This window comes from Pelophylax lessonae (assembly GCF_965119305.1).
Source record: "Pelophylax lessonae genome assembly, chromosome: 2".
In the NCBI taxonomy this organism is placed as follows: Eukaryota; Metazoa; Chordata; class Amphibia; order Anura; family Ranidae; genus Pelophylax; species Pelophylax lessonae.
The window spans coordinates 618,982,971-618,995,024 of NC_138769.1; the positions used below are offsets into that span (position 1 = coordinate 618,982,971).

Genomic DNA, 12,054 nt, shown 5'->3' on the forward strand with positions numbered 1-12,054 from the left:
CCTGTGCGATTTTTAGTGTGATTGCGTTGCGAATTCAGCCATACAGACTGTATGGCTGAATTTGCACCGCACAGAGATCGCATGTAATTTTAGGAGCAGTGCGATCCGAATTACATGCGATCTCTGTGATCGCACAAATGTGAACCGACACTGAGAGTACGCAAACATGTGGCCTCTTGGCAGGGTGGGCATTGATGCAGAGAGGCCAAATATTTGCCTACCAAAATACCAAAACTAAACGTGAGAGCGCTATCCCAGAACAGTTACCGCTGCCTAACAGAAAGCTAGTAGTGAACGGGAGCTTTCTGATGCGACAGCCAATAAACATTGGTCACATGATGATAAACCCCGCCTGCCGGCATCAGAAACCCATTAGAGCACAGAAGGGGGTCCCTCCCCCTCTAGCCACTCTCCGATGCCTCTCTGCGCACTGATGGTCAGTGGTAGTGTTTTTTCAAACTAATCTTCCTATTGGTGGGTAATATCAGTAATTAACCCCTTTGTGCAGCTTTAGTGACACATGTCAGTGTTAATTACCTCTTTATGCTGCATTAGTGGTCAGTGGTGGTGTTTATTAACCTCTTCACGCTGCAGCATAAAGGGGTTACCACTGACACTTGTGCTACTAATGCAGCACAAATGGGTTAATAAACTGCCTCTGGTCATTAACCATTTGCCTACTGTGCACTTAAACACCCTTCCCATCCAGGCCAATTTTTAGCTTTCAGCACTGTCACACTTTGACTTACAATTGCGCGGTCATGCTACACTGTACCCATATGAAATTTTTATCATTTTTTTTCACACAAATAGAGCTTTCTTTTGGTGGTATGTAATCATCTCTGGGTTTTTTATTTTTTACAAAAAAAAAGAATAAAGACAGAAAATTTTGAAAAAAAAAAAAGTTTTTCTTATTTTCTGCGAGTAAATTTTGAAAATAAATTTTTCTCCTTCACTGATGTGCGCTGATGAGGTGGCACTTATGGGCACTGATGAGGTGGCACTTATGGGCACTGATGAGGAGGTACTAATATGCCGCACTGATAGGCGGCACTGCTGGGCACTGGCGGGCGGCACTGCTGGGCACTGGCGGGCGGCACTGCTGGGCACTGGCGGGCGGCACTGCTGGGCACTGGCGGGCGGCACTGCTGGGCACTGGCGGGCGGCACTGCTGGGCAGCACCATCAGTGCCCATAGTGCTGCCAGTCAGTGCTCATCAGTGCCTAGATGAGCAGGCACTGATGAGCACTGACTAGCAGCACTATGGGTACTGATTGTGGGCATTGATGGGGGGCACTGATGGCGGGCACTGTGGGCACTGATGGCGGGCACGGTGTTAGTGTTAATGACACTGTGTTTAGTAATCAGGGCACTGGTGATCAGTGCCCTGATTACATTGCTGTGTGTCCCCGGCGGCTGACGGCTCCCCCTCCTTCCTCACACTGCAGGCTCTGTGTGAGGAAGGAGCGCCGGCGATGAGAGATGATCTCATATGTTTACATATGAGATCATCTCTCATTGGACGGCTTGATCACGTGGTGAATGGCCGCTGTGATTGGCCATTCACCACGATCTGTGATCGGCCGTGTCCAAGGGACACGGCCGACACAGATTCTCCCCGATGCGCGCTCGCGGGGAGAGTCTTTCTGAGAGGCCTTTTAAAAACGGCCTCCCGAAAATTCAAGTCCGCGCTGCAGCCGTATATAGGCTGTAGCGCGGATGGCAGCAGGTTAATGTATCAGTGACCAGTGACAGCACATTAACCCTTTCATGCTGCTAGTGCTACCAGTGTCAGTGTTATCCCCTTGCAGCATGAAACGTTTAATAAACACTGCCACTGGCCACCAATGCAGCCTAAAGAGGTAATTAACACTGACACATGCCATTATTAACCACTTCACTGCCCCAGTGACATCATTGGTCAGAGCCCACGTGAAAAATCCCTGTTATTAAACCCAGCTTCTGAACTTTGCTCTGTAAAAAAGTTTGTAAAATAAAAAGTTCAAAAGCTGGGCTTAATACTACTTTAAGTTGATGCTGCCTGCTTGCTTGTTTTTGTGTGTTAGGCCTCATTGACACGTGGTGATTACCTCTGCACATCGCGCAGGGCTGTGTTTACCAGCATGGGGATGCACATGTGTTGCCTGCATCCCCATGTCAGCATCCCATTGTGATCTGTTGGGATGATGTGGCTGCGCGGCCACAGCCTTTTCTCTCAATATGACGTCTGTGTGGGTTCAAGGCCCCAAAAGCACCTGCATGGATGTCACAGTGGGAGCAGCAAATGTTTCCCAATTGACAACTATGGGACTGCAGGCACAGGGATTGCATGCATTGCTGTGCATCCCTATGCTGGTAAACATGGCCCTGCACAGGGCACAAATGTAATCGTTCCATGTGAATGAGGCCTTAAAGCTCACCTTTAGAGAGTACTATGCAGTCAAGGAGCCCCAGTACATGACTTAAAACTGCAGCTTTTAAAAATGCTTACAAATGTAAATGTTGTACCTGTTGGCCATTTGTGCCCTCACAGAAGCCTGGAGAAAAGTTGCCCATAGACAGCTTTGCCATATGCTGTCCTGGCACTCTGTTAGTTGTGAGTGCACTTCAATGTTCAAACACTCTCTCCCATCGCAGCAAAGACTCTTCAGCCTCACATCTCTACCACGATTCTTGGGCTGCTGTAGCCCCCTTCCATCCCATTCTCTGGGCTACAACAACACGACTGCTGAGCCTCTTGCTTTGAGGACAACTAAAAAGATTACCATTTCATTTATCCTCAAATAAAGGAAGCTTGTCCAGTTTTTGTAACCCAAAGTATGAGATTTAAAGGCGCAACAGCTGTGGGAGAATCATGTTGGGTGCCGGGGTAAAACCTGAAAGCGATCCTAACCTTTTCATACTCTGCCTAAAACTTAATAAAACAAAATGAGTCCTCCCTCCTGTTGGTGCCCTCATTCCAATGCTAATTGTATTCACGTTTCCTGGGACAGCCCAGCTATATAGTGGTATTGGTTAGTGTACTGGCCTGTATACAGTTGATAACTACTATTTCCCCAGTCATCCTCCAGGACGGTCACATGAGAGATAGGCTCCACCTCCTGCAGGAAACACAAGCACACACAATTTTAAAACCGGCCGCCCTAGGCTGCCCCCTCAGTTTAAACAGGATGTGTGAACGAGCCAATAGTCTTGTCACTGTTCAGCAATCGGTATTAGTCTTTCTTTTTTTTTCCTTGTTTAAATGTAATTTATATTTTAGCTCTGTGCTTTTAACATATATTTAATATAAATATTTTTTCCCCTCTGTCCATGACAGGTTAGTTTATCTGGGATGTACCTTTGCCCTTTAAATAGGGTTGATTGACAAACGGTTTCTGGATTTCTAATGCCATGGCTACAGGACTGAAAAATGTGGGCAATGCATTTGGTGGTCCATCACCGTCAAAAGCCTTCAAGAGTGCACCTGCTGTTATAGTTGACGATGATGATGATGTTGTTTTCATTGAACCTGTTCAGGTTCCTCAGTCTGCCCCACCACCTTCATCAAGAAGTACAGGATTTCCTCCATCACTTAATGAAAATCACAGGGCAGAACTAAAATCACACTCTTCCAGTAAAGATGCAGATTCTGGCAAGGCAATTATTATAAGTGAGACGATCATCATTGATGATGAGGAAGAACCTGAGCCCAGTCGTGCACCAGACAAAAATGCTTCCAGTTTCAGCACTCCCAGGCCTATGGACTCCAACAGACCTATTGCGGATTTTCCATCGGTATCTACTTTCCCAAGACACAAACCAAATACTGGGATCATAAATTCTGGTATTACTACTGAGCCTGACTCTGAAATACAGATCGCAAATGTCACCACATTAGACTCAGGATTAGGTTCTGTAGGTGATGGTCCTCTTCAGAGTAGTGAGGGCAGAGATATGAATCTGATGATTACTCATGTGACCTCACTGCAAAACCCTGGCATGGGAGAGGTCTCTAATGGATTGCAAGGAGCTAATTTTGGTGGTCATGTCCAAAACTATCCATCTCCGCTTACCTCACAAAACAAGCCCACAACAGGACCTTACAATCCAGGACGAATTAATGTTGGTGGTGATGTTTTTCAAAATGGTGAATCTTCAACTCACCATACTTCTGGTAAGTTAAAACTAATATTTGAGCTGCCTATATAAGGTGTGTGAGAAATAAATATATATAATTTTTTTTTTTTAATTAAAATGTAATATCCTACACAGGTTAAATGCATGTAAGCTTATGCCATCGATCACATTACTTGCTGGTCCTGTGGCAGTTGTATTTTCTGCCATTAAGGTCATCTGGAGGGTATTACACCATTGTCACTGAAATTTCCTTTGCTTTATGGAGAAAATCATTATTTAGTAGTTTTTCACTATGGCTGATGGGCAAACAAGGATCTTGAAAATGTTAGTTTATTTTAATTTTTTTTCTGATTAAACTCCATACTATGAATTTAAATTTTGCAGCACCTAGTAACATGAGCAGCCATATGCAAAGATCTGAAATCTGTGCTGGGTAATATCGATTGCCATGATATATTGAAGCAGTCATAATAGTGCAGATCAGAATTACTTAAAAAGAAACCTTTCCTTAGAGAAGCAGGAAGGCGTCCAATGCTACTTCTCATTCTGCAGATACTAGTTGCCTGGTTGTCCTGACCCTTTAGCATCAATGCTTTGTCACCAACCAAGAAGTATGCCAAGTACTAAAAAAATATATCTGCTTTGATCAGCACACTAGTTCCGGGTCATTGACCTCTTCCGCTGTACTGCAGAGTACCTTCTACTCTTCTCATTTCCATAACCTAAAGGAAGGTGTTCTGTATTCCAAGGGAACTGGGCAGGGCTGACAGAGCTGTTCAGTATTTCAGTGCAAGAAGACAGTGTATTGTCAGGTTTAATAAAGTTTAAATGTGCTTTATGTAAACTTTAAACATTTCCTTTTTATAGATGCCTGGCTATCCCAGTCTGCTTCGTTTCCACGGAATCAGCAGCCAGGTGTGGATATCATGTCGCCAGTAGCCTCCCTTCCAAAACCGGTTTTACAGCAGCCTCCACCACCACAACAGCCTTCAAAAGCTGTAAAGGTGACATGTGCAAACTGCAAGAAGCCACTTCAAAAAGGGCAGACCGCATATCAGCGCAAAGGATCCACTCACTTGTTCTGTTCCACTTCTTGTTTATCATCTTTTTCACAGAAGCCAGCTCCAAAGAAGCTCTGCACTATGTGTAAAAAGTAAGTCATTCAATTCTTATAGTAATCAAGGCATCCGTTTAAAGTTATGCAGCACAGTTAAAGAATAAATATGCATTATGGTACCTCTAGCCATAAGTAGCAGGATTTGGTTACTTGTCAAATCAGAAAACTTGTTTGTATTCTGTGTGTATAGGCAGTATTCAACCAATGTAGATAACTTCTAGCTTAGTAATCCTGAGATCTGTAGATTGGAAACTGATCCTTTGTAATTCCTTTTTCCAAATAGTAAGCTGAAATGAGGATGCATATTTTTTGCAGCCGTTCTGTCGAACAATGGTCTAGCACAGTGATGGCGAACCTTGGCATCCCAGCTGTTTTGGAACTACATTTCCCATGATGCTCACCTACACTGCAGACTATATGAGCATCATGAGAAATGTAGTTCCAAAACAGCTGGGGTGCCAAGGTTCACCATCACTGGTCTAGCATGAGTAGCAGGATTTGGTTACTTGTCAAATCAGAAAACTTGTTTGTATTCTGTGTGTTTGTATTCTGTTTTTATAGGCAGTATTCAACCAATGTAGATAATTTCTAGCTTAGTAATCCTGAGATCTGTAGATTGGAAACTGATCCTTTGTAATTTCTTTTTCCAAATAGTAAGCTGAAATAAGGATGCATATTTTTTGCACCTGTTCTGTCGAACAATGGTCCTTCCATTAGATCTTGTATACTTCCAGTGACCACCTGTGAAGTTCTTGAGTGTTAGGTTGTACTGGTATACAGTACATGGTGCTGTCAGTCTAACTGGCCAGAATGTTGAGACTACCTCTTCCAGTGCTGATGTGCAGGGATTACAAGAAGTCAGTAAAAAATATAGCTTTTTTTGTTCACTGACGGACCCAGCTCCATGTCTTCTAGACCCTTGGGCTTATGCTGCTCTCTCTTCAGGAGTAGGACTAGGCGAAAACAATTTTAGCTACGCCACTGAGGCAGTCCCAGGGGGTATGCCACCACTTCCTGCTCTATTACTTCAGTTCTTTCTGCCTAGTCAGGAGTAAGGACCTGGCTCTGCTGGGATCTGCTGTCCTGGCATTTTTTCATTATTAAATTTAAATTTTTTTTCTTTCTCTTTGTTATGTTCTGTTCCTTTGTGAACTATAGTCAACAGCTGGACCGGGCGACGCACTGGTTATCCTAGTTCCTTATGGTCTTCCCAGTCTGGCCTGCGAGCGCGACCAAACTATTAGCTCCGCGCTAGTTTCGTCGCAAAATAGCCCTACTGGATGGGGGCTGGCCGGTGAGTGAAAGACCACGCTGGGCCGCGTAGCCCTGGTCATGACAGCAGTCACGATCAGTCGCAGCGTACCTCTGGCCACAGCACCCACTTTCTAGATGGTGCGGGAGTGGTGCCTGCCTAATGCCATGGTGTGGTGAGTAGTGTCGTCATCCCCCCCCCCCCCCCTTCTGTAGGAATTGCTGGAGTGGTCGCGGGCCTGCGTAGCCTCCCCCCCCCCCCCCCCCCCCCCCGTGTCCTTCCTCCCCTCACGTTTCCCCTCTCTCCCTAGCGGGGTTTTCCCCTGCATTGATCATCCTCACCTTGCCCCTGTTCCTTCCCCTGGTCCCCTTTTGCAATGCTCAGGTGTTTTTTGGGGTGGGGGGTTAGATTGGTGTTGGGCCGGAGGGTGGTGTGAGTGTGCCGCTGGAGGCCCCCTTATCAGGGGTGCCTGTGTTCTTTGCACTGCTGGGGGGTCCTTGGGGGGGCTCCCCCCTGGTGGACCATTACGTTCCTGAGGTCCAGTGGGGTCCCAGGGTCCGCGTGGTGCTGAGTTGCGCCTCCATTTTGCTGTGGATGGTTTTCTTTATCCTTGGCGGTCTTGTTTGTGTAGTCCAACGGCCATGTTTTGGGTTTCCCTTTGTAAACTATACTGGCGGCCCTTTCCTTGTAGTCCTATGCAGTAACCTCTAGTGTCAGTGCTCCCTCTTTGATTGCAGTGTGGCAGGCTGTTTGGCATTCTCCAGCTCTGGGGTGGTGAGTCACTGTGGGTATACAATCCTTTCTCTGCTATAAACAGCGCCGCAGGTGCGCTGATACTTGTGGTTCTCTAAGCGGCATGCAGGGTTTTTAAGAAAAAAAGATACTTTTTCTCTTACGTCCTCCCGACAGTCGCCGCCCCTTCATATTCGTCACCAATGGGTTATTGACCTTTGCTCCGTAGGAGTGGCTAGACAACAGAATATGTTAATATCAAAGCTTTTAGCATACCCCACCCCCAGGGGGTGGTCCCCTCAGTCAATACCCTCCTGCTTCCTGCATTCCAACCTCAGTTTCATTTGTCTAGCTCAGGAGTAGATTAGACGTTTCCTGTGCTGGGGCTTTTCAGCCTCAGCTTCTTCTCTCTTTTTGATTTTATTTGGAGTTTTTTTCTCTTTCTTTACTTAGCTGTTTATTTTTCAGCTCTAGTCAGGTCTTCTGATGAAGATGATCGTGCGGTGCTGGGTCTCGGGCTGTCCTCCCTGGTTATCCGGGGTTCAGGGCCAGTGGCTTCCCAGCCTGCCATCGAGCGTTCAGATAGGTTTCCCTGGCAAATATGAACGACCCATCCCTGTCCGCTGCAGGGATGCTGCGGTGAGGTGGCTACCTCACTGGACGCCATGCGGTTTCGCCCCGCAATTCCTTTGCGTCCTGGCTGCGACTCTCCCTGTCCTTGGTGCAGCGGTTTGATTGCTTGTGCAGGCTCCCCACGCCATCCGTATGGTAAGTGTATTTCTGTGTGGGGACCTGTCTGTCTTGGGTGTCAATCTGGGACTGTGGGACCCTGCATGTCTGTGCATAATGCTGAGCTCCCTGTCAGTATAGCTGCTCTCTGTGGGCTGCAGGGGGGGGGGGGGGGGCTCTCCTGCTCTGCTCTGTGTAACAGGCTGTGTGACATGCTGTGTACTGTGAAGGACATGCTTGTGTAAGTCATGTTGTGGGCATACTGTGCGGCGGCCGCTACTGCGGTCCGCCATTTTTTGTGACGATTTTGTGGTGACCGACCCTGTGTGGTGAGAGTGCCGTTTTGGCGGCAAACGCCGCCATTTTGGCGACGATCGCGCGGGCCACATGTCAGTGTTTTCTGCCTCTATAGCCTCGGCCGGCGGCCATGTTTGTGTAGCCTTACATAGGCTTTATCTGGGCGGTCGGTCTCGCATCACTTCCTTTTGCTCTGAGGACAGCGATCGATGAAGCAGCAGCCTGTGTGACCTCTCCAGGTTTTACCTTCCATTCCTGTATTCCTTGCCTTTGTATTCCTAGCCCGGTGGGTCAGTGTGTTTCTGTGAGTGCGGTGAGTGATCGCCGCGACCTTAAAGGGGCAGTACTTCTTTTTTTCCTAAGTTACTGGGGCATGGATTCTCGGGAAAGCAAGTTTCCTCCCTCCTTGGTAGGGGGCTGCTGCTGCTTCCCCTGAGGGGGCTGATCTGGCTGCTATTGTGGCTAACCTTGCTGCTCAGGTGCAGATGCTGGTGGCTGATCGTTCCACGAAAAGGCCCAGGGTGTCCATTTCCTCTGATTCAGAGGGCGATGGGGATGTTATGGCTGGTGTGCCCTTCTCAGGGTCTCGTTCTTCTTTAGACCTTGCGGGGTCTGAAGGGGAGGCTGAGGTGGAAGGGGTTGAGAATTCTCCTCCTGGCTCGTCCGAAGAGCTTGCAATCATGGATGAGTTGGTTGCTTCTATCAAACAAACGCTACATTTGGAGGATGAACCATGTCCTCCTGCTTTGATGTCCTCTTATGGGACACAGAGAAAACGCAAAATGTCGCAGGTTTTTCCTTGCTCTACGGAATTTCAGCGCGCTGTTGAGGAACAATGGCGCAGCATAAAGAAACCTTTTGCTGTGCCGAGTAGGTTCAAGCTGCGTTATCCTTTTACACCGGCTACTGATGAGTGTTGGTGTGTGCCGCCTCAGGTGGATCACGCGGTGGTGATTTTGAATAAATCCACTGCGATTCCTGCTGAGGATACCCCGGTGTTCCGGGACCCTACGGACAAGAGATTGGAGTCTCTGGCCCATCACTCTTATACGGTTGCGGGCTCTATGCTGAAGCCTATTTTTGCTTCCATTATGGCAGCCCAGGCTATTGCCGATTGGACGCAGGTGCTCAGGCGCACTCTGGTGGCTGACTCTGCTTCACTGTCGACATTGGCTATGGTGGATCAGATTCATCAGGGTGTCATGTATTTGTGTGATGCGGACCTAGATATGGTCCCTTTGGCTGCGCGTCTGCAGAGTGTGGCGGTGTTGAACCGCCGCCTGATCTGGCTGAAATGTTGGTCTGTTGACCAATCTTCTCGCAAGACTTTGGCTAATTTGCCTTACGCGGGCTCTCGCCTTTTTTGCAAATCCTTGGATACTCTGATCAAGGGTGTTTCTGGGGGTAAGAGTACTCTTTTGCCCCAGTCTCACAAGTCTAAGTTTGTTTGCGGTAAGAAGAATGCTTCGTTTAGGCCCTCTCAGGGGTCCTTTCGTGCCTTTCGGTCGCACTATAAGGGTAAGCCCTTCAAGGGACAAGGCTCCCAGAAGAAGCCGTGGGCAGGTAAGCAAAAGTCCGGCCAGTCCGGGTCCGCTGCCCATAACAATGCGGCCTGAAGGGGCGCCCTCACCCAGTTCTGGGGTGGGGGGACGTTTGCTCGGTTTTCTTCAACCCTGGCTGGCCCGCGTTCGGGACAGGTGGGTTCAGGAAATCGTTCGATCTGGATACAAGATCGAGTTTCTCTCTCGGCCGGCGGGCAGATTTTTTCCCTCAAATCTTCAGCTGTCTCCGGAGCGCTTGCGGGATCTGCACCTGGCGGTGCGGGACCTGCGGGCTCAGGGAGTGGTGATTTCGGTGCCTCATCGGGACAGATTTCGGGGGTTCTATTCAAATCTGTTCACTGTGCCCAGAAAGGAGGGCAAGGTACGTCCGATTCTGGACTTGAAAGCTCTGAACCGCTTTGTGCGGGTTCGCAAGTTCCGCATGGAATCCCTGCGCTCGGTGGTGGCTGCCCTGGTTCTGGGGGAATTCATGGCCTCAATCGACTTGAAGGATGCGTACCTTCACATTCCCATTTTCGAGGGTCACCAGCAGTACCTTCGATTCGCCATTGCGGAGGATCACTTCCAGTTCGTGGCGTTGCCCTTTGGTCTCGCCTCGGCTCCGCGGGTTTTCACCAAGGTGCTTGCGCCGGTTCTGGCTTTGAGAGCCCAGGGCATCTCGATCCTGGGGTATCTGGACGACATTCTGGTTCGGTCTGCGACCAGTCAGGGCCTGGTGAACGACCTGTCCGTCACGATGCAGACTCTGCAAGAGTTCGGTTGGACGATAAATTTTCCAAAGTCGACGCTGTGTCCGTCGGTTTGTCTCCCTTACCTGGGAATGATCCTGGACTCTGTTCAGGCGAAGGTCTTCCTGCCGGAAGACAAGCTCCGGAAGCTTCAAGAAGAAGTCGGGTCCCTCAGGGACGTTCAGTGTTCGTCCCTCCGGACGTGCATGAGGTGTCTGGGACTGATGGTCTCGGCTTTCGAGGCGATACCCTTTGCCCAGTTTCACACGCGGGGTCTCCAAAGGGAGATTCTGGCCAGGTGGGACGGACGACCGCAATCTCTGGATCTCCAGATTTCGTTGAGTCATCGCACCAGAAGGGACCTTCTGTGGTGGCTCCAGTCCCCGGCGGTGTCGGGGGGCAAGTCCTTTCGCCCTTGCTCGTGGACTGTGATCACCACAGATGCCAGCCTGTAGGGCTGGGGTGGTGTTCTGGGCGTTCTGTCTGCCCAGGGAACTTGGTCGGAGGAGGAGTCCTCCCTTCCGATCAACATTCTGGAATTGCGAGCAATAAATCTCTGCCTTCGGTGTTGGTCGGACAGGCTGCAGGGCCGTCCGGTTCGGGTGCAGACGGACAATGCCACAGCGGTGGCCTACATCAACCACCAAGGGGGCACCAGGAGTGCCCGAGTGGCTCGGGAAGTAGCCGACATTCTGTCTTGGGCCGAGACGCACGTCCCGGCGATATCTGCTGTTCACATTCCGGGGGTGGACAACTGGCAGGCGGATTATCTGAGCCGCCAGACCCTGGACCAGGGAGAATGGTCCCTTCACCCGGATGTCTTTCGGATGTTGTGCGAGAAGTGGGGGTCCCCAGATGTGGACCTGTTCGCGTCTCGTCTGAACAACAAGGTGGAAAGGTTCGCGGCAAGAACGCGCGATCCTCAGGCAGACGCCTCAAACGCGTTGGTGGTGCCCTGGCATCAGTATCGTCTGATGTATGCCTTTCCACCGATTCAGCTGCTGTCCAGGCTCCTTCGCAGGTTGGCCTCGGAACCGCACACGTTGTTTCTGGTGGCACCAGACTGGCCTCGCCGGTCTTGGTACGCAGACCTCGTGAATCTGGCGGTCGACGCTCCGTGGCGTCTGCCTCTTCGAGACGATCTCCTGTCTCAAGGGCCGATATTTCATCCTGCTTTACAGTCGCTGGCTTTGACGGCCTGGCTGTTGAAACCCAGATCCTGAAGGATAGGGGTCTATCCCCTGAGGTCATTCACACCTTGATTAAGGCTAGAAAGTCCTCTTCGGGGAAGGTTTACTACCGTACTTGGAAGGCCTATTTTGCCTGGTGTGAGTCCAGCGGGTATTCCCCTCGTTCATACTCGGTATCAAGGGTGTTGGCTTTTCTTCAAACGGGTGTGGACCAGCGTTTGGCGTTGGCCACGATTAAGGGTCAGATTTCTGCTCTGGCCGTTCTCTTTCAGCGCCCTGTGGCGTCTAATTCTTTAGTTGGCACCTTTTGTTCAAGGGGTGTGGCATC

General features: G+C 49.5%; 1 protein-coding gene across 1 annotated transcript in view; it reads left to right on the forward strand.

Annotated features, from left to right (window-relative positions):
* The window catches only part of ZMYM2 (zinc finger MYM-type containing 2), a 236,553-nt gene that overhangs the window by 35,178 nt on the left and 189,321 nt on the right, over positions 1 to 12,054 (forward strand). Inside the window, exons 2-3 of the mRNA XM_082248171.1 lie at positions 3,320 to 4,156; positions 4,987 to 5,272. Coding sequence (XP_082104297.1) covers positions 3,394 to 4,156; positions 4,987 to 5,272 — 1,049 coding nt within the window. The 5' untranslated portion in view covers positions 3,320 to 3,393. The remainder of the gene's footprint in view (positions 1 to 3,319; positions 4,157 to 4,986; positions 5,273 to 12,054) is intronic.